This window comes from Mustelus asterias, chromosome 1 (assembly GCF_964213995.1).
Source record: "Mustelus asterias chromosome 1, sMusAst1.hap1.1, whole genome shotgun sequence".
Lineage (NCBI taxonomy): Eukaryota > Metazoa > Chordata > Chondrichthyes > Carcharhiniformes > Triakidae > Mustelus > Mustelus asterias.
Genome location: NC_135801.1, coordinates 39,389,473 through 39,412,317, shown reverse-complemented (window position 1 = coordinate 39,412,317; position 22,845 = coordinate 39,389,473). Strand labels below are relative to the sequence as shown.

The 22,845-nt window shown below is 45.4% G+C and overlaps 2 protein-coding genes across 2 annotated transcripts in view; both read left to right on the top strand.

The window, feature by feature from the left end:
- The first annotated feature begins 2 nt into the window (after window positions 1–2).
- LOC144506432 (CD5 antigen-like) lies at window positions 3–13,137 on the top strand. The gene is made up of 6 exons (XM_078232590.1): window positions 3–313; window positions 4,493–4,503; window positions 6,089–6,115; window positions 8,530–8,844; window positions 10,355–10,614; window positions 13,123–13,137. The coding sequence occupies exons 1-6, from the start codon at window positions 3–5 to the stop codon at window positions 13,135–13,137; spliced, it is 939 nt and encodes a 312-aa protein (XP_078088716.1).
- A 20-nt stretch (window positions 13,138–13,157) lies between these two features.
- Window positions 13,158–22,845, top strand: part of LOC144506382 (scavenger receptor cysteine-rich domain-containing protein DMBT1-like) — a 45,965-nt gene continuing 36,277 nt past the window's right edge. Inside the window, exons 1-2 of the mRNA XM_078232454.1 lie at window positions 13,158–13,437; window positions 19,077–19,391. Of these exons, the coding sequence (XP_078088580.1) occupies window positions 13,158–13,437; window positions 19,077–19,391 (595 nt within the window). The remainder of the gene's footprint in view (window positions 13,438–19,076; window positions 19,392–22,845) is intronic.

Here is a 22,845-nt window from a genome sequence, read left to right as displayed (position 1 = left end):
AGATGGTAAAAGGTGGGGACATGATCCGAAGAACACATATTGACCACCTACACTGTCGGGAGCTGTCAACAAAAGCAACTAACACAGCGAGCATGCCATCTCGGACACCAAGTGTACTGATAGACTATAAAGGAACTCAGCTAATGGGAGGCTCAAAGATAGCATATGAGGATTCCACCTCCGAAATGGAAGCGGAGAAAGCGGAACCTGAACCAAATGTCATTGTTGAGAAAGATCCGCCTGCAGTAATACTTTGGCGGTCATCCAGAAAGAGACGCTCACCGACACGATATATCCCACTTAGCCAGGCGAAGTATGAAATGGAAAGAAGGACATGAGCCGAAAGACGAAGATGGCCCGGACGCCTTAAGAGTGAGGGGGAGCCCTCGGAAATGGAGGAGGGGGAGTGTGTGATAACTTGCTGGACTTACATGGGGAATCCCTGATTGACCTTCCAGTCAAACGTGAATACAAGTTCCCATGGTGAGAGGTAACTACCTGACAGGTGGAGCTCATATTCTGAGCCCTGTATAAAGCAGGCCCCTGAGTGGGTCCATTGTAGTATCATCCTGGATGGGACCTGTATGTGTTCACCACAGGCTTGTGGTTTTACCTTTACTTTGTACAATAAAGCATCGTTCCTTTATAGAGTCATAGAGGTTTACAGCATGGAAACAGGCCCTTTGGCCCAACTTGTCCATGCCGTCCTTTTTTAAAAAAACCCCCAAACTAATCCCAATTGCCCGCATTTGGCCCATATCCCTCGATGCCCATCGTACCATGTAACTATCTAAATGCTTTTTAAAAGACAAAATTGTAGCCGCCTCTACTACTACCTCTGGCAGCTTGTTGCAGACACTCACCACCCTCTGTGTGAAAAAATTGCTCCTCTGGACACTTTTGTATCTCTCCCCTCTCACCTTAAACCTATGCCCTCTAGTTTTAGACTCCCCTACCTTTGGGAAAATATATTGACTATCTACCAGACTAAACCTGTCATTATAGCTGACTCTTGAGTTATTACAAGAGGCATAGCTGAGATTTATGGGGAATACATAGCAACGCCATTTATGTGAAGCAAGTGAATTGAGTTGAAGGAAATGTTGTTCAAGGTGAGAACATGTTCAGTCAAGCTGAGAACATGTTCAGTAAAGTTGAAGAAGATGGTGTGCGGTGGAAACTGCTCGGGCCTCCATTAAAGGAAGAAATGGAGACCCTGTGTTGGGGAATCAAAATGCATTAAGATTGAACAATTACGGTAAAAAGAAGACGGGGGATCAGGAAATTGTTCTTCCATTCTTACTCAATTCACTTACCTAGAGCTTGACATTTCTAACTTTTCCCAGTTCTGATGAAAGATCATCAACTTCTAACATTGACTCAGGCTGGGATCTTCCAGTCCCACTGAAAGTCAATGGAATTTCAACTGCTCCCACCACAGTGATGCGGGAAAATCCTGGCCTCTGTTTCTCTCTACAGAGATGGTGTCTGACCAGCTGAGTATTTTGTGCATTTTCTGTTTTTATGTCAGATTTCCAGAATCCACAGTATTATGCTTTTGATGTGTTTTTGTTGTGTAAAGATATGAAGGATAATGGAACCAAAGCAGCTGGATTGAGTTAAAATAGTATTTAATCATGTTCTAATTGAATGACAGTGGTGACACGAGGGGATGACTGGCCTCCTGTTCCTGAGCACTTGTATTTTCTCTGTGCTAAACCATATTGGTTGGAGACTGGCACCTGGGCTACAATGTACTGACAGTGACTCCATTAGAAGTTCAGATAATCCCTGCCCATTTTAACTGTGTAACCATGTCTATTCCAGGTCCAGTGCCCATACGTCTTGTGAACGGTTCTAACATGTGCTCTGGGAGAGTTGAGGTCTATCGTATCTCCAGCTGGGGAACAGTCTGCGCAACTGGTTGGGATGTTAACACAACAAGTGTGGTCTGCAGAATGTTGAACTGCGGATCAGCCCTGTCAGGAACAGAAAATACCATCTATGGAGAGGGGACTGGGAACATCTGGTTGGTAAATGTGAGCTGTGACAGGAGAGAGCTTTCTCTTGATCAGTGCTCTGCCAATCCACAGGTGGGGAATAGCTGCACCCACAGGGAGGATATTGGAGTGGCCTGTTCAGGTGAGTGGAGTGATTTACTTACTTAGAGTTGATAACATGTTCCTTAAGTGTGTTTGTTTGTAAATTCCATTTCCTGGGCTATTAGCCGAGGCATCTGGCTCATTTGTCCAAAAACCTTTTGACCTTGGAGGGTGTGCAGCACAGATTGAGCTGAATGATGCTGGGGACAGGAAGTGTTCAATTACAAGTACAGTTTACAGAGCTGACGTTTGGAATCCACTGAATACAGAATGTTAAACAGTGACCTCATTGAAGTGTTTGTGATATTTTAAGGATTCACAATGGTTTATAGGGAAAGCTAGATTTTCCCTCCAACAGTGCGAAACGGAATTTGCCAATGTTTCCAGGTTTTGAATCCTTCTTTGGGAGGAAACGCTCACTCATTAGGATATTCACGAAGGCACCTACGTAATTGGCGTGGAGGATGGCGGGTGAGCTTTCAAAGCCGGAGAGCTCTGAGACGTTTGAACCTGTTATGTATTTAAAAAGGGTTGTGTCGCCCCTAACATACATTGCATACAAACATTGCAAAGCTCGAGAGGAACAGCAGGTTATGATGAATGCTAAGTCATAGGGAAGATGCTTCAAAATGGAGGCACTTTCTCATCAATATTTTTGTAGACCAGGCAATTACTGACCAGTGAGTCCCATATCAGCGTAGGGAAACTATTCAAAATTCTGAAGGAAAAAAAAAAATCTCCACTTGGAGAGGCAAGGTTTGATCAGGAATAGTCAGTATGGCTTTGTCAGTGAGATCATGCCGAATGAACTTGATTGAATTGTTTGAGAAGGTGACTGGGTGTGTAGGCGAGGGTAACGTAGTTGATGAAATTTATATTGATTCCAGCAAAGGCTTTGACAATGTGTCACAGGGGAGACTGATAAAGAAGTAAAAGAACATGGAATCCAGGCTAACTTGGCAAGATGAATCTGAAACTGGTTTAGTGGTAGGGGACAGAGGGTGATGGTGGAAGGCTGTTTGTGTGACTGGAACCAGGTGAACCAGGAGCACTCCTCGTCACAATGGATGTCTCGGCACTCTACACCAGCATCCCGCACAATGTTGGCATTGCTGCAACGGCCTCAGTACTCAATGCCGTCAACTGCCAGTTTCCAGATGCAATTTTACAACTCATCCGCTTCATCCTGGACCACAATGTCTTCACCTTCAACAACCAGTTCTTCATCCAGACACACGGAACAGCCATGGGGACCAAATTCGCACCTCAATATGCCAACATCTTCATGCACAGGTTCGAACAAGACTTCTTCACCGCACAGGACCTTCAACCGATGCCCGCATAAGAACAGGATATGGTGCTCGACTCATCGATCAACAGTTCCGACGCGCCACAGCGAAAAACCGCACTGACCTCCTCAGAAGACAAACACGGGGCACGGTGGACAGAGTACCCTTCGTCGTCCAGTACTTCCCCGGAGCAGAGAAGCTACGGCATCTCCACCGGAGCCTTCAACATGTCATTGATGAAGACGAACATCTCGCCAAGGCCATCCCCACACCCCCACTTCTTGCCGGCCTAAACCAGGATGTTGGATTTATGTCACATTATCAGTAACCCCCACAGCTTGCCTCCTGGGCTTGCAGAATCTCACTAGCTGTTCTGTCTGGAGACAATACACATCTCTTTAACCTGTGTTTAATGCTCCCTCCACCCACATTGTCTGTACCTTTAAGACCTGGCTGGCTTTAGGGATTCGCATTCTAATCAGTATTCTGTAACTTGATGTTGTGTCGCTGTGCACTGTTTGAGAGCACATTTCCACTCCATCTGACGAAGGAGCAGTGCTCCGAAAGCTTATGATATTTGCTACCAAATAAATCTGTTGGACTTTAACCTGGTGTTGTGAGACTTCTTACTGAAAATCTTGCCCAGCGAAATTAATTCCTCTGGTGGGAGCAATCTAGAATAAATGGGTGCAATCGTTAAATTAGAGCCTGACCATTGATGACTGAAGGCAGGAAGCACTTGCTCACCCACAGGATATTCAAAATCTCCAACTCTCTCCCCCAAAACGCTATTCATGCTGGGTATCAGATAGAAATTTCAAAACTATGCGTGATAGAGTTTTAATGGTTAAGGGTATTCAGGATTACTGAGCTAACATGGGTGGATAGAGTTAAGATATAGATCAGCAATAACTTAATTGAAAAGCAGTTCAGACCTGAGGGGCTGAATGCCCTCCTCCAATTCTTCTGTTTAATTATGTTCTCTGTGCTAACCCACATTGGGAAGAGACTGATATCAGAAATACAGTATCCAGCTGAAATCTCTTGTGAAAGTCCGTGTAGTCCCAGACCAGTTTAACGTTGTTCTCATCTCTATTGCAGGTCCCGTGCCTGTAAGGCTGGTGAATGGTAGCAACATGTGCTCCGGGAGAGTTGAGCTGTATCGTAACTCTGTCTGGGGGACTGTCTGTGACAATGGCTGGGATGTAAAAGCAGCGAATGTGGTCTGCAGTGTGTTGAACTGTGGAACAGCCCTGTCAGCAGATCGAGGCACCACGTATGGAGAGGGAACTGGGGTGATCTGGTCATATAATGTGAGCTGTGCTGGGACAGAGTCTACCCTCGATCAGTGCATTGCCAATCTATGGGTGGGGACTAACTGCACACACAGCCAGGATGCTGGAGTTACCTGCTCAGGTCAGGAAATTTTGCTATTCCTTGTTAGTGTTATTGTGCAAGATGACTTTGTGGAATTGAAGCACTTGTTTTTTTGATCCAAGTTAGCACCCAGCTGTCTGGATTTGCACTCGCTCCTTTGGTGTGGCAGCCCTCACCTCTGTATTACCAGCTCAGTGTCCAATCCCAGATTCAGAATTACTAGCCAAAGGTTCTGGATTCCTATCCCAGGTGTTGGATTACTCACACAATATACTGGATTACCCAGTGTGTGGATTGCTATCCCACAGTTCTAGATTACCAACCCAGTGTGTGTACTGGTAGCCTAGACTTTGGCATTTCTATCCCAGTGTAATTGGATTACTATGCCAGCATCTTAAGCCCAGGGTTCTGGAATACTAGTCCAGGGTTCTGGGTAACTACCAAACGTTAGGATTAGTAGCCCAGTTTCAACATTGCTACCTGAGGGTTCTGGATTACTCGTCTAGTGTCATGGATTACTGTCTAAATATCTGAATTAATAGGCCATTTTACATTTCTGTCAGAGGGTTCTGGATTACTACCCCAGAATTTTAGATTACTAGCCCTTGGTTCTGCCTTTCCATCCTTGGTGTCTGGTCTCCTTGCCCAAAAGTGTTCAAAGTTTATTCTTTAGTGTCACATGTACGCGTACATTAACATTGCAATGAAGTTACTGTGAAAATCCCCTAGTCGCCACATTGCAGCGCTTGTTCGGGTACACTGAGGGAGAATTTAGGATGGCCAATGCACTCAATCATTACGTCATTCGGACTGTGGGAGGAACCTGGAGCACCCGGAGGAAACCCATGCAGACTTGGTGAGAACATGCAGACTCCGCACAGACAATGCTCCAAGCCGGGAATTGAACAGTATCCCTGGCACTGTCAGGCACTGTCAGTCAAGCTGAAGAGGGTGGGGCCGATGGAAATCCTTTGGGCCTCCATTCATGGAAGAAATGGAGACCCTCTGACCATTCTGTTAGGGAAATCTGTCCATGGTGAAGAGAAGATAGGTACGGTCTGGAAATTGTACTTTTTCTATTCTCACCAGGGGAATTGATGCTGCAAGCTTCCATACCAGCTCTTCTAATATGTCTTCCTATTCCCTCAATTGACGCATTTCTAACTTTTCCCAGTTTGAATGAAAGGTGATTGGATTGTAACATTAATTCTGTTACTCTCTTGGCAGTTGTTGCCAGACCTGCTGAGAATTTCCTTCATTATCTGTTTTTATTTCAGTTTTTCACCATCTGCAGTATTTTGTTTTTTTGGTTGCGTAAAGATATTAAGGGCGATGGAACCAAGTCAGGTAAATGGACTTCCCATTCCTGAGCTCATCAATGTTCTCTGTAGTAAACCATATTGATAGGGGATAGACACCTGTACAGAAATGTCCCGCTGATGACTCCATTGAATGTTTAGTGAATCACAGATCACTTTAAACGTATACACATCTCTGTTCCAGGTCCAGTGCCCACACGTCTGGTAAATGGTCCTAATATGTGTTCCGGGAGAGTTGAGGTCTATCGTAACTCCAGATGGGGAACTATCTGTGCAAATGGCTGGGATCTTAAAGCTGCAAGTGTGGTCTGCAGAGTGTTGAATTGTGGGTCAGCCTTGCCAGCAACACAAAATACATCCTATGGAGAGGGGACTGGGGACATCTGGTTGGAAAATGTGAGGTGTGATGGGAGAGAGATTTCCCTCGATCATTGCTCTGCCAACCCACAGGTGGGGGATAAGTGCACACACACGGAGGATATTGGAGTGACCTGTTCAGGTAAGAGGAGTGATTTGCTTGGCGAAGATTTTTTAATATACTCCTTATTTGTGTGTTTGTAAGTTTCACGAGTGTATTGAAGCTTCCATTTCTGGGTTATTAGCCCTGGTACCTGGGTTACTTGTTCAAATACCCGATTGACCTTGAAGGGGGTGCAGCACAGATTCTGCAGAATGACATTGGGACAGGAGTATTCAATTACAACTGCAGTTTACAGAGATGAGGCTTGGAGTTCACTGAATACGGAACTTTTAGAGTCACCTCATTGAAATGTTTGAGGTGCTTAAAGTATTTGAAAAGGTAAATAGAGAAGACTGGATTTTCTCTCCCACAGTATGAACCAGAAGTCGGAACTGATTCTAATCCTGCCTTGGGAGGAAACGGTTACTCATTGGGATTTTCATTGAGCTGCCCACTTAATTAGCATGGAGGGATGACAGATGACAACTTGAAGCTGGAGACCCATTCGGAGATCTACCAGTTCTGGAGAAGCTGTAGGCTACAATGTTTGCGATGTAATAGGGAAGGCCCTTCAAGAATGAAGCAACCTTTTCTCCAATTGTTTGAAAATTTCAAATAAAGGATAATCTTGCAGGTAGACCAGCACTGTGGGAGAGGGGAGGATCTCAAAAGGATTTATTGGGGGCCAACCTCCAGGCTGCTAAACCATTCACTGCCAGCATGGGAAACTGAAGACCAACTGGAAAATTCCAGTCAGCTTCCTTTACTTGGAATTAATGAGCCTAATCATCTACAAGTCCTATAGAGGTGAGCAGTCCAACCACTCCTGAACCCACCCGGTCTAAAATCTAAAATGGGTGGTATCAGGAACATCATTGGGACAACATCATGCTGGCTAGCACCAATGTTTCCAACACCATTCACCTCCACTCCCAACCCTGACCTGAAAATCCTGCCCAGTTAAATTATTTCCTATGGTGAGAAAAATTTAGAACAAGTGGACGTAATCTTTAAATTAGAGCCTAGCACTGAGGGCTAATGGCAGGAAGCACTTCCTCACCCATAGGATAATAGAAAACTCCAGGTCTCTCCCCAAAAAATTGTTGATTCTGGGAATCAGTTGGAAAGTTCAAAATTAGAGCAATGAGAGTTTTGATGGTTTAGGATAGTCAATGTTACAGTGACTATTCTGTGAGGATAGGTTGAGGGAGCTCGGTCTTTTCTCCTTGGAGAGACGAAGGATGAGAGGTGACCTGATAGAGGTGTACAAGATGTTGAGAGGTATAGATTGGGTGGATTCTTGGAGGCTTTTTCCCAGGGCTGAAATGGCTGCTACGAGAGGACACAGGTTTAAGGTGCCGGGGAGTAGGTACAGAGGAGATGTCAGGGGTAGGTTTTTCACTGAGGGTGGTGGGTGAGTGGAATCGGCTGCCGTCAGTGGCGGTGGAGGCAAACTTGATAGGGTATTTTAAGAGACTTCTGGATGAGTACATGGGACTGAATAGGATTGAGGGTTATAGGTAAGCGTATATATAAGCCTAGGTAGGTAGGGACATGGCCGGCGCAACTTGTGGGCCAAAGGGCCTGTTTGTGCTGTATTTCTTCTATTTTCTATGTTCTAGCAAGGTGGGTGGATGAGTTAAGACACATATCAACCATTTTTAGTTGAAGGGCAGTACAGACTTGAAGGGGGGAGTTTTCCTGTCCTTCCCGCCATGGGAATAGTAGCGGGTGGCAAGCCAACCATGCAAAGATTTGTTGACCTCGGGCGGGATTTACTGGTTTTGGGGCAAGACGCGGCCGGAAAATCCCGCCCGCGGAGCTGAATGTCCTCCTGCTGTTCTATGTTATTAAATGTTCTCTGTGCTAAATCACAGTGGGAGCAGACTGAAACGAAGCGACGATGTCCAGCTGAAGGCTCTCGTGGAAGAAAGTCCATATAGTCCCAGACCAGTTTAACAGTGTTCCCATTTCTATTCCAGGTCCAGTTCCAGTACGTCTGGTGAATGGTAGCAACATGTGCTCCGGGAGAGTTGAGGTCTATCGTAACTCCATCTGGGGAAGCGTCTGTGACAATGGCTGGGATGTAAATGCAGCGAATGTAGTCTGCAGCATTTTGAACTGTGGGACAGCCCTGTCAGCAGATCGAGCTGCCTTCTATGGAGAGGGGACTGAGGCTATCTGGCCATATGATGTGAGCTGTGATGGGACAGAGTCTACTCTCGACCAGTGCACTGCCAAACTATGGGTGGGGAATAACTGCAGTCATAGGAAGGAAGCTGGAGTTACCTGCTCAGGTAAGGACATTTAACGCAGTCTTTATGTGTGTGTGCGTGCGTGCGTCCATGCCCTGGAGTTCTTCCCCCACCCGCCCCCCCCCCACCCAAATATCGATGATTCTCGGAACCAATTGGAAATAGGTGTAAGGTTGAAAGGAATAGAAATGTTTAAAGAAGGACAAAAACAAAAGATGTCCAAAGGAGATGTGAATGGCAGAAACATTTTGCCATCTAAAAGCAAAAGCAAGTGAAAAATCAAGATAAAACTGAACCTTCCAAAGATATAGGAAACAAAATGGGAACAGAATTTGTTGAACCCAGTGTTGAGTGAAAGTGTGTAACGTACCGAATTAGAAAGTGAGTTGCTGTTCCTCGAGCTCAAGTACACCATGGTATTATGGAGAGGGCAGTCCCTTTGAAGTATTAAAAAGGTAGGAAAGAGAAGATGTGCTTGGTAATGGCTGAAAAGCCAGAGGATGATCCACTGAATATGGAAGCTGGTGTGGTGGAAGGTGAGAACAAGGGGAACCGTCTCATGGTTCTGGGAGGGAGGGGAAATGCAGGAAATGGTGGAGTCCTGACAGCCATGGCGGGGGGTGGGGTCATTTTCAGAAGTGCTGATTTGGAATGTTGTATCATCAAATCCTATGTGATGGAGACGGAGAAACTGAGTATAGAACTGTAGCCTTGCAGGAAGCAGGATGTAACAAAGTGTAGTCAAGCTGGTTGTAGGCTTCAGAAGACTTTTAATGGAAATTGGCTGATAGCCTATCCCAAGAAATGGAGACAGAGAAGTTGGGTAAAGAAGGAGTTAGAGTTCGACTATGTGAATCTGAGAGAAGGATGAAAATTGAAAACCAAATTGATGAAATGTTCCAGTTCAGGGCAAGAGCAGGAAACAGACCTGATACAGTCAGCAATGTAGCAGAAAAGGGGGTGAGGAAGAAGGCCAATGTAGGACTTGACAAAGAATGTTTATCCACAAAAAGACAAGGATTCTGTGATTCTTAATAGCAACGCCATTAATGTGAAGCAAGTGAGTTGAGTTAAAGGAGATGTTGTTCAAGGTGAGAAGAAGTCCAGCCAGCTGAAAAGGGTGGTGACGATGGAAACTGTTTGGGTCTCAAGGAAGAAATGGAGAGCCATCAGACCATTTTATTGGGGAATCAAAAAGTGGAAAGATTCGATGTCCGTGGTTAAGGGAAGATGGGAAGAGTCAGGAAATTGCTTTTTCATTATCAACCAATTTACTTGCTGAAAAACTTTCTAACATTTCCCAATTCTGATGAAAAGTGATTGGCTTGGCACTAACTCTGCTTTTCCTCTCTTCAGAGATGCTACCTGACCTGCTGAGTATTTCTCGCATATTTATGGTTTTATTTCAGATTTCCAGTATTTTGCTTTTCATACATCTTTGCTGTGTAAAATATTTGTCATAATCTAATTGAATGACAGTAATAATACAAACAGTTGACTGGCCTCCTCCTGTTCCAATGTAACCGTGAGTCCATCTGTATTCCAGGTCCAGTGCCCATACGTCTGGTGAATGGTTCCAACATGTGTTCCGGGAGAGTTGAGGTCTATCGTAACTCTAGCTGGGGGACTGTCTGCGCAAATGGCTGGGATGTTAATGCCGCGAGCGTGGTCTGCAGAGTGTTGAATTGTGGGTCAGCCCTGTCAGTAACACAAAATACCCCCTATGGAGAAGGGACTGGGAAAATCTGGTTGGAAAATGTGAGGTGTAATGGGAGAGAGATTTCCCTTGATCAATGCTCTGCCAACGCACAGGTGGGGGATAACTGCACACACACACAGGATGTTGGAGTGACCTGCACAGGCAAGTGGAGTGATTTACTCAACAAAGAGTTTTTAAAAATATTCTTTATTCGTGTTAATTTGCAAATTTTCTCATGTGATTGAGCTTTTTTGAGGGTTAGTTCTCCAGTAACCCTTATTCATCTGGAGGAGGGCAGCACACATGTAGCACAATGATACCAGGGACAGAAAATGTTCAATTAGAAGCACAGTTTACAGAGACAAGACTTGGAATCCATTGAATAGAGGGGAGAATTTTACCAAAAAAATTCTAATTCCAGGTCAAGCGTGAAAACGGGAAAGGTCCTGACCTGCCTTTGGGCGAGTTCCAATCCATTATCCAATTCACTTGGTGCAGGAAAGAATTGTCCAAACAATTCCTTGCCTGGAAGGGAAGGGGAAGAGCTTAAATCACCAGCAAACTGCTGTAGCAGCAGAGGGCGCAATGCACATAATGGCAATGAGCAGATGCCTAACAAGTCTGAGAGACCTATCAGGCCTCTGTTGCTGCAGCCGGCCTCAACCCAGCCCATCACCTCCCGCCAGCTTTCGTGGGTCCCCACAGCCGATTGTGAGCCCTGTTCCCCTGTGGGGGACGGCACAGTGGGTGGCACTGCTGCCTCACAGCACCAGGGATCTGGGTTCGATTCCCGGCTTGGTTCACTGTGTGGAGTCTGCATGTTCCCCCCATGTCTGCATGGGTTTTCTCCGGGTGCTCCGATTTCCTCCCACAGTCCGAAAAACATGCTAGTGAGATGCATTGGCCATGCTAAATTCTCCTTCAGTGTACCCAAACAGGTTCCCGAGTGTGGCGACTAGGTAATTTTGACAGTAACTTCATTGCAGTGTTAATGTAATCCTACTTGTGGTACTAATAAGTAAATGTTAATCTTTAATGTTAAGCTTTTAATAAACTATCCTGCCTGGAAATATCACCCCCATCCTCCCCCGCTGCTCAGAGCGATCAAACCCCCCCCCCCCCCCCCCCACTCAGCAGGGTCCCCTCTTCCTCCCTCCCCTACCGATTGCAACTGCCCCCTTCCCAGGTTCCAAATCCTCCTGCAGGAGGAAACAGTCACTCATTTGGATTTACACTGAGACATCCGCCTAATTGGGAAGGTGGGGGGTGAACTATAGATGCTTGGCTCTGGCTATAGATGAGCAGCAGGCTATGATGCTGAGGAATCGGGAATGTACTTGAAAATGGAGTCATCCTCTCACCAACATATTGAAAATTTGAATTAAATGGTAGATCTCACAGCCAAGTCACAAGTGTGGGGGATGGGAGAGCCTTTATAGGGCAGCCTTGGGGCTCACCTCCGGACACCTAAGCTATCACCTCTGCCCAATCAGCACATACCACATGTGGATGAACAGCGAAGCCAGTTCCGAACCCACCCAGTCTAAAATGGTCAGCACCAGGAGCGTCATTGGAAAGGAGCTCGCTGGCTGGCACCAGCATCTTTTCCCGCTCCTGGCCTGAAAATCTTGCCCAGAGAAATTATTTCCTCTGGTGGGATGAATCTGGAACAATTGGGTGTGATCTGAAAATTAGAGCCTGGCCCTTGAGAAGAAGCATTTCCTTGCCCATTGGATTGTAGAAATCTCCAACTCTCTTCCCTCCCCCCAAAAAAACTGTTGATGCTGGGAATCAATTGTAAAGTTCAAAATTAAAGGAATAGGTTTTTGATGTTTAAGGGTATTCACCATGACACTACCATTTTGAGTTGATGGAGTTGACATGCAGATCAACCATGATCTTATTCAAGGGTTCTCAAACTGGGTTCTGCAGATCGATACAATTTAAGTTTTATGTGGTTTCGAGCTCGCCCAATCAGAATCCAGCTTCTTTTTGGGTGCACGGAAAATAGCACGAAACTCAATTCTACCGATCAAGCTGAGTGTGGACTGCGGAGCATAGTTGAGTGCAGGGCCTGCAGGGGAAGGGGAGAAGATAGCAAGAGCGTGAGTGAATGTGAGAATCTAGTATTCCAGTTGAACCCATTTGAACCAAAGAAGCAGCAGCACTCCTCCTACAAAATTGACAAAAAGGCAAGAACTTTTTAATGATAGTGAATATATCCATATAAGAAATAGAAAAAGGAAAGACTTCCATACATTATGTTGTGTATGTTTGTACCTATTGTGGGAAGGTTTGTGTATATTTCTACCTATTGTGGGAAAACAATCAACTTTGTGGTTTGGTTCTTCAATGTAATAATGTTTCTCAGGAATTCCTTCAGTACGCTTGAGAAGTCAAAAGGGTTACATGTCTGGAAAGGTTTGGGAAACCCTGATCTAAATGAATGGCAGTTCAGACATAAGGGACCGAATGTCCTCCTATTGTTCATATGGTCGTCTATGTTTTCTGTGTTAACCTGCATTGGGGGTTTCTTGATCCTGAGCTACAAGATTCAGCTCTTGTGAAACTCCCTTTCGGTCCACACCAGTTTAACGAACTAACTCTCATCTCTATTCCAGGTCCAGTGCCTGTAAAACTGGTGAATGGTAGCAACATGTGCTCTGGGAGAGTTGAGGTCTATCGTAACTCCATCTGGGGGACCGTCTGTGACAATAGCTGGGATATTAATGCAGCGAATGTGGTCTGCAGAGTGTTGAACTGTGGGACAGCCCTGTCAGCAGAAAGAGGTGCATCCTATGGAAATGGGACTGGGGACATCTGGTGGTATAATGTGAGCTGTGATGGAAAAGAGACAAACCTTGACCAGTGCTCTGATAACCCACAAGTGGGGACTGCCTGCACACACACCCAGGATGCGGGAGTTTCCTGCTCAGGTCAGTGCATTTATGCTGTCCCTTGTGCATGTGTTAGTTTGCAAGCCAACCTAGATAAATTGATGCTCTTGTTTTTCAATTCAGATTTGCCAGCCCAGGGGATTCCTTGTCTAGTATTGCAGACACCTAGCCCAGGTTCTTGATTACTGACCCAGGGATCTGGACTCCTTATCCAGTGATCTATATTGGCCTTGGAGGGATGCAGCACAGTTTCGACAGTATGATATTAGGGACTATGAGTTTAATGATGCAGGCAAATCGCAGCAACCTGGCTTGTATTCTGTTAAACATAGAAAATGAAATATTGGAGATGTTTAAAGGATTTACATAGAAAACTACAGCACAAAACAGGCCCTTCGGCCCCACGAGTTGTGCCGAACATATCTCTACCTTTTAGGCCTACCTATAGCCTCCATCCTATTAAGTCCCATGTACTCATCCAGGAGTCTCTTAAAAGACCCTATTGAGTTTGCCTCCACCACCACTGATGGCACCCGATTCCACTCGCCCACCACCCTCTGTGTGAAAAACTTCCCCCTAACATTTCCCCTGTACCCACCCCCCAGCCCCTTAAACCTGTGTCCTCTCGTAGCAGCCATTTCCACCCTGGGAAAAAGCCTCTGAGAGTCCACCCGATCTATGCCTCTCAACATCTTATATACCTCTATTAGGTGTCCTCTCATCCTACGTCTCTCCAAGGAGAAAAGACTGAGCTCTCTCAGCCTATCCTCATAAGGCATGCCACTCAATCCAGGCAACATCCTTGTAAATCTCCTCTGCACCCTTTCAATCTTTTCCACATCCTTCCTGTATTTGGTAAAACTATTTGGAAAGGGAATACAGAACAGGGCACCATAAACATAAAATGAGTGCCAGGTCATTCAGAGGTGGTGTCAGGATTTATTGCTTGACACAAAGGGGAGTGGAAATCTGGAATTCTCGACCCCAAATATTATTGATAGTGAACCAATTGGAAATTGGTGTCGGGTCACAGGGAGTGAAAATGTAAAGGACAAAAACAAAAGTTGAGTGCAGCTCTAACAACACTCAAGAAACGCAACACCCTTCTGAACAGAGCAACTCACTTAATTGGCACCACGTCCTCAAACATTCACTCCCTCCAACACTAATGCACAGTGGGAGAAATATGTACCATCGACAAGATGCACTGTGGACACTCTCCAAGCTTCTCAGACAGCACCTTCCAAATCCATGATCAGGAACAAGTAATAAGGGCAGCAGACTCATGGGAACACCACCATCTGGAAGTTCCCCTCCAAGCCACTCACCTCCTGACATTGAACTATATCAGCATTAGCGCTTTGTTAAGGGAAGTTAAGGATGAGCAATAAATGCTGGCCAAAACAACGAAGCCCACATTCCTAAATGAAACACTTGTCTAGAAGAGGTGTGAATGGCAGAAACATGAACAACTGCCATCCAAAAGCAAGAAAAGAATGAGAATAAAACTGAACCTTGCAAAGGTACAGGAAAAGAAATGGGGACAGAGGTTCTGATCAGAATTTGTTGAACCTAGTGTAGAGCGTGAAAGGCTGTAAATTGCCAAATTAAAAGATGAGTTGCTGTTGCTCGAGCTCAAGTTGAGTTTCATTGGAACACTGCAGGAGACTGAGAGCAGAAAGGTCATTGTAAAAGCAAGGTGAGAATTTAAAGGATGGATGACTGGAATTCAGGGTTATAGTTGTCGGCTGAAGGGAGATGTTCCGAAACATGGTCTATGTTTAGTGTTACCAATATAGAACATGCCTCACTGTGAGCAGTGTAGATTCTATACAAATTAAAAGTATAGGTCACCTGAAAGGAATATTTTGATCTTGGACTGTAAGGTATGAGGCAGATGTTCCTCCAGCACTTGCATGCTAAGGGGCGATATAAAGAGCATTTTTGATGGGTGATTGAGTAGGCCATTAGAGAGGACAGTTCATTTGGAATGGTAAAAAGGGAGAAGGAAAGGTGAGTTTGTGAAGGCAAAGTAAAATCCATTGAATATTGTGTCTGGTGTTGTGGATCATGAGGACATGGGGAACCCTGTTATCATTCTGGGATGGAGAGAATGTCAGAAGCCCTGTCAACCATGGGGCAGACTTTGGTTGAGAGAAAAAAAAGACAATTCAAAAGAGCTGGCACGGAAAGTTGCATCATCAAAACCCCTGAGGTGAAGAATCTGAGAGGATGAAATTAGATCCTTGCAGGAAGTAGGATGTAAAGAAGTGTAAGGAAGGTGTCTGCAGGAAAGCAACAGTGACTCTCAGCCCCGGCACTGAGCTGTATTTGTGTTCGTTCCCAGAATTCTCCTGGTGTTCCTTGAGAGTTGGTCTGTCTGAGAAGTAATAGCTGCCTGAGTGCTCACCTCTGATATTCCCCTCAGAGGTGACGGCACCAGGTTCACGCTTATGTAGATTTGTTGTAAATGGTGCCAACGTGACCTCCTGCCAGTGCCAGCTGAATATTCAGTGCGGGCTCAATATCTGGAGTGCTTGCTCATTTATGACATGCTGATGTATTTAGATTAGATTCCTGCCTTTCCCTAGATTGTTTCACATCACTCCGCTGGCGAGATTAGCTTAAAATCAGAAAACGTAATCTCGTCGGCGAGAATTATGTTTTCAAAATGCTCTGCATTTTGATCCGATGCCGCCATTCTCGTGCACAGTGAACATGGGCTGAAGATCCTGCCCAATGATTCTATCAAGCAACCCCAGGCTGGTGTTCAGAAGTAAAGCAACATCTTCAGAGGTCATTGGACAGCATCCTCAAGATGATCACACAGCGACATCATACAGGCATTCCTGTCTAGCAGTCGATGTCACTCAGTGAGAGCAATTTCCATCGCTCAGCGTCATGCATGGGGAGAGTGGGAGCAAATAAAGGAGTAATGTTCAACCTTAAAAATGTTAATGAAATAACACTGCTGGGAGCCATAAAAGGCAATGGTGACGATGAATACATAAGCAAAAGCTCAGTCATAAAATGAAGTGCAGCCGTGCGAAAAGACAGTGAAATAACTCACAAAACATACTTCCAAAATGCACAAATAACATCTTTCAATGCTACAGCATTAGGATAATCATTAGACTAGCAAGAACAATTAGCATAAGGTGACAACCTTTAAGTTTGAGTTTATTAGTTAGTGTCACAAGTAGGCTTTCATTAACACTGCAATTCCAGATAGAGTCATAGAATGAATAAAGTTGGCAAATGCAATATAATGTGGATAAATGTGAGGTTATCCACTTTGGTGGCAAAAACAGAAAGGAAGACTGAATGGTGGCAGTTTAGGTAAAGGTGAATTGCAACGTGACCTTGGTCTATTGGTGGAACAGTTGCTGAAGGTTGGCATGCAGGTACAGTAGGTGGTGAGCAAACCTAATGGCATGCTGGCCTTCACAGCAAGAGGATTTGAGAACAGGAGTAAGGATGTCTTGCTGCAATTATACAGGGTCTTGCTGAGGCCACACCTTGAGTATTGTGTGCAGTTTTGGTCTCCAACACTGGGGAAGGACATTCCTGCTACTGAGGGAGTCCAGCGAAGGTTCACCAGACTGATTCCTGGAATGGCAGGACTGACATATGAAGAGAGACTGGATCGACTGGACTTGTACTCACTGGAATTTAGAAGAATGTGAGGGGATCTCATAGAAATATATAAAATCTTGATGGGACTGGACAGGCTAAATGTGGGAAGAATGTTCCCAATGTTTGGAAAGTACAGAACTAGTGGTCAGAGTCTAAGAATAAGGGGTAAGCCATTCAGGACTGAGATGAGGAAGAAGTTCTTCACTCAGAGAATTGCGAACCTGTGGAATTCTCAACCACAGAAAACTGCTGGGGCCAGTGCGTTAGATATGTTCAAGAGGGAGCTGGGGGCATGGCACTTGTGGCTAAAGGGATCAAGAGGTATGGAGAGAAAGCGGGAGAAGGATACTGAAAGTGCATAATCAATCATCATATTGAATGGTGGTGCAGGCTCAAAGGGACGAATGGCCTACTCCTGCACCTATTTTCTATGTTTATATGTTTCATTCAAGTCTGTTGACAGCATTTGAAAACTCTGCCTGATGTTCCTCTCCCTCTCTTTGCATCTGCAACTTGTCTCTAAGGGCCGATTGTAGAGGCTTGTCATCAGACTTGGACTCTGCAAGAACTGGTATCCAGCAATCCTCCTAGTGCCAAGAGCATGGGACCTATTGCCCTCTGCCTGCTGTGCACAGGTGTCTATGAGGTGATCACCAGATTGTGAACTCTAGCCTCCAGAATCAGGACCCACTAAAGTGTGTGTATTTGCTCTGGCGGAGGGTGCAGGTGAACACAGTATTCTACAGATGGATGCTCATCAGAGGTGGACTGAAGGCTGGGCTGGGGCTGAGACGCTGTCTGGAATTCACTCTCTTCCTGCACAGGATGGCCCTCTTTTGCTTTGAGTGGACCTCCCAGGCCACCAAGGCCAGGTGAGCCAGTCTCCCGCTCCCAGGCCTCAGAAAGAAGCCTGTCCTTGGTGGTCTGCAGGAGAATCTCCAGGGAGGCCTTGTTGAACCATGGAGCAGAGTGTTAATCCTTTTGGGTGTAATTTTGTGCTTTGCCACAACAGCTGGTCTGCAGTGAGTGAATGTGTGTATGGGTGCTGTTTAAATATGTCACCAGGACCTTTCAGCTAACGGCAGGGCAGACGAATTACAGGATGTAATTGTACAAATTCCTTGCTGATGCATTATTAATGAGCCGCAAAGCAGAAGATTTAATGTGAAAACCCAATCCACCGCCCAATGGGAATCACACTGATTTTCAGGCCTGCCACTGCATCTATTCTCCTAAACATAAAATTCCACCCCAACCCTTGCTTTAGACCCCCCTCCTGTGTTCCACTAGCCCACCCCAGACAAACCTCCGTTTTCCCACCTTCCCCCATAGGCACCTGCCTTGGCGCAGAATCAGAGAAGCACGGAATTATCACAACACAGATGTTAAAGGTAGCAGTATCTACTTTCCTTAAAGTCATTGATGAAGTGAGGCTCGCCAGTCGCATGCTATTTACATACAGTTGTGGAATAGACCGTTCTAATTATCTCCTGGCAGGGCATTTAAAGGGAACATGATTCCTGCAAGTTTGCCTTTTATTGAGCATTCATTAGATGCAAGTCAATGCAAATGTGGTTTCTGACATGTATCAGTGGGAAAATAACTCACCATCAAAGTTAGGAGAACAAAATTCCAAACACGTTTCCTGATGGTGGAAACTGATTTTTGCAAACACTCCAAATATTGTGCCTCGCCCACCATGCTTCTCACTGCTGGAGGGAGCGGAAAATTCCAGCCAACATTTTAAGCCCAATATGACTCTCTTTGGATAAGGATATTAAAAGTTACTGAATCAAGGCAAATAGATGGAGTTGCGATATGGATGTAATAGAACAATGGAACAGGTTGGAGGGGAGAAGAGGTCTCCATCTGTTCTTGTGTAACAGGCTTGAGGGGTTGACATGCCTCCTCCTGTTCCTAACTTCTTACTAACCAGTATTGGGAGGGACTTGATATCCGAGCTAAAATGTCCAGGTAAACAACCCCAGTGAAGGTCCAGATGATCCCAAACCTGTTTAACCGTGTTCCCATCTCTATTCCAGGTCCGATGCCTGTACGGCTGGTGAATGGTTCCAACACGTGCTCAGGTAGAGTGGAAATCTATTCTAACTCTGCCTGGGGTACCATCTGCGACAGTGGTTGGGATGTAAATGCAGCGAGAGTGGTCTGCAGAGTGCTGAACTGTGGGACGGCCCTGTCAGCAACAAGAGATGCCTACTTTGGAGAAGGGACTGGGGACATCTGGATGGATAATGTGAAGTGTGATGGTACAGAGATTGCCCTTGATCAGTGCTCTGCCAACCCACTGGTGAGGAATGACTGCTCACACAGGGAGGATGCCGGTGTGATCTGCTCAGGTGAGCAAATTTAACGTGCTCCTTATATGCGTTTGACTTTTAACCTGTCTGGTTATTCAAAATCTCACTTTCTGTGTTCCTAGCCCAGCCTCCAGATTTGCTACCAAATAAACCTGTTGGACTTTAACCTGGTGTTGTTAAAACCCTTACTGTGTCCAGATTAGTGATGCAGACCTCTTCATTCATTGTTCGGGCCTTTGGATTACCAGCGTAGGCCTCTAGCTCAGGCCTCAGGGTTATGAGTCCAGACCCCGGTGTTACGAGTCCAGAACCTTGTATTACTAGTCTAGGTCTTTGGGTGACTAGTCCAGGCCTCTGGGTTATGAGCCCAGGTCACTGTGCTGTGAGGCCAGATCCCTGTGCTGTGAGGCCAGATCCCTGTGCTGTGAGGCCAGGCCCCTGTGCTAAGAGCCCAGGCCCCTGTGCTGTGAGTCCAGGCCCCTGTGCTGTGAGTCCCGGCCCCTGTGCTGTGAGTCCCGGCCCCTGTGCTGTGAGTCCAGGCCCCTGTGCTGTGAGTCCAGGCCCCTGTGCTGTGAGTCCAGGCCCCTGTGCTGTGAGTCCCGGCCCCTGTGCTGTGAGTCCCGGCCCCTGTGCTGTGAGTCCCGGCCCCTGTGCTGTGAGTCCCGGCCCCTGTGCTGTGAGTCCAGGCCCCTGTGCTGTGAGTCCCGGCCCCTGTGCTGTGAGTCCCGGCCCCTGTGCTGTGAGTCCCGGCCCCTGTGCTGTGAGTCCAGGCCCCTGTGCTGTGAGTCCAGGCCCCTGTGCTAAGAGCCCAGCACCTTGTGCTACCAGTTGCGGCCCCTGTATATGAGTTCAGGTCTCTGCAAAGAAGGTGGAAGTAGAAGGAAAGTAACAGAGTTCAAATTGTTATAAATCAAATTGGAAGCTACAGCTGCAAACTTTGTTTTGTAAAAGAACAAACAGTAAATTAAGATGGCAACTTTTGATAACAAGAGTTTATTGATCAGAAAGGTTAAAATTGGCAGGAGTTAGCATCTTTGGATGTGGAGCTACTAACAGTCATTACTAAGCAGGTAGTAATTAAGATCCCCAGTAAAGACAAATTCAGGAACTCCTGAAAATGCTAGGTGAGCATTTTGAATACAGTCCAGAATTATAACAGGCAGCAGAAGCTGAATTGAAACTAGACAAGTTCACTTTGGCAGAAAGAGAGGTGGGAAATTGAGCTGGAGTTTACAGGCTGAAGAAAAGAAAAGGAGTAAGAGTTTCAGGTCCAGAAAGAAAGGGTGAATCCACAAGCTCTGAAAGGAAAGAAAGAAAGACCAGCCTGAGAAAGAGAAAGGGAGCTAGGGGGGCTGGGATTTCCAGTAGAGAAGTTGGAATTGAAGCTGCAAGTCCAGTGAGATAGAGACCAAAGACAGCTTGAATCTGCTGGGGAGACTGCACTTTGTCTAATGACAGCCCAAACCCTCATAACTCCTGACACAGGCTTCAAAACACTAAAATTCTCCAAATTTGAAGAGAGGGATGTAGAATCCTTCTTAATGCTTTCCAAAAGTAGTAGCTCAGGTACATTTACTTTAGGAAGTGTGGACACTGATGATACTGGGGCAGTGAACAGGAAAGTCCAAAGAAATCCTTTCCACACTCTCTCCTCAAATGATTGCCGATTACAAAATGATTAAGGATATAATCCCAAGTGCTTCTCAACGCATGCCAGGAACACGCCAATCCGGAAATTCACAGGGGGAACGCAAGCAAATGTTTCTGCAGTCCCTATGAACTCATGCCAGGAGCTGTAGGTGATCTGGGAATTCACACAGGAAACCCTTGCAAGTTTTTCTGGAATTTGAAAGTCAAATTGATTGATTCTGATCAATGGGTGCACACTCGAATGTGCTTCCAATGAAATAAGAGTGTTGGTATTGTTACTGGAGTTCAGATATTGTCTTCCTTACAATATTAAAATGTGCCTTGTGGAACAAAAAAACTACCTTAGCAAAGACAGCTGCCATGAGATTATGAATTGATTCACAGACATCTGAATCACAGCAAATAATCAGAGTTTATATCTGTGGGGAAAAGACCGGAGGGTTACAGAGGGAAAGGAAATAGATCCTAAGGTAAAAGAGAAAAATGGGATAACCAATCCCAACCTTGGAAAGAAGTAATGTGGAAGGCAGAGCTGCAGAACCACACCCTGTCTGTCTTAATTGCGGCCATATTAAGGAACATATTTGGCATGCAAAGAAAACCGATGGGAATCTTCCAGCATAGCCTGTAACCATCGTCACTAAAACGATGATCAAAGGCACAAAAACCTATCAGGATTTTGTGTGTAAAGGGGAAATGGCCACCAGTTGTTCCAAAGAACTGGGAAGGGAGATTAACATTTTCTGGAGAACTGGTTGTTTGTACACACTTTTAGCAGGGAGAATTGAAGATTTCCTATGCAGAAGCAGGACAAATTCCAAAATGATGGTTAAAAGTCTGACTGATGCAGCCATTACGGTTGAGATCCACGAAGAGAGTGAACTTGTTACCAGGCTGGTGACAGTGGATGTAGTCACAAGCTTGGCCATGCAAAGGGCCCAACTTTTACTTGGAAGGTGTTACCTAGCAAAACTCAAAAACTGCAAAGAGAGGCTGAGCAAACTTAACAATTTCAGCAGCAAGAATCTGTAAAGTTGCAGACAACTGAAAAGTTTTCAGAAGCCCTATAGGGAGTTAGTTATACAATGCATGAAAGATAAAATGGCAAAGCCAGATCCCACAGACCTCAAGGAAATCCATAAGCAAGTCAAGTGACAGCAAGGGATGCACGCCATTTAGTCAGAAAGCTTGAGGGACGTTACTCGTCTATTAAAAGGGCTGAAGACAAACCAAGTCAGCTGAAGGAGGCAGAAAAGGCATCAGCTAAAATGGCTGTCAAAAGTCACCTGACCTTTTACAACTTCAATATTTCTTCAGCGTTTAGAAAGCCTCCAAGTGGATTGCAAGTGGACATACCCTGACATTTGAAGACATTTGAAATTCAATACGCATCTCCTTGGGTAAACAGAAACCCATTGATAATGGCTTCACTGGGGGTATAAATTGCTCTTTCTTATCTCAAAACTTGGAGGATTGGCAGCCATTTAATTCAAGCTAAGACATATAAAATGCTAATTACCTCAGCTAAAAGGCAATGAGGACTAGGCACCCTGTCCTGGGTTAACCCAATACTTAAAAGGTTAACGACCATAGTAGACCATACGATATAGGAGCAGAATTAGGCCATTCGGCCCAGCTCGTCTGCTCCACCATTCAATCATGGTGGATAAGTTTTTCAACCCCATTCTCCTACATTTTCCCCGTAACCCTTGATCCCCTTGCCATTCAAGAACCTATCCATCTCTGTCTTAAATATACTGAATGACCTGGTCTCTACAGTATTCTGTGGCAATGAATTCCATAGATTCACCACGCTCTGACTGAAGAAATTCCTCCTCATCTC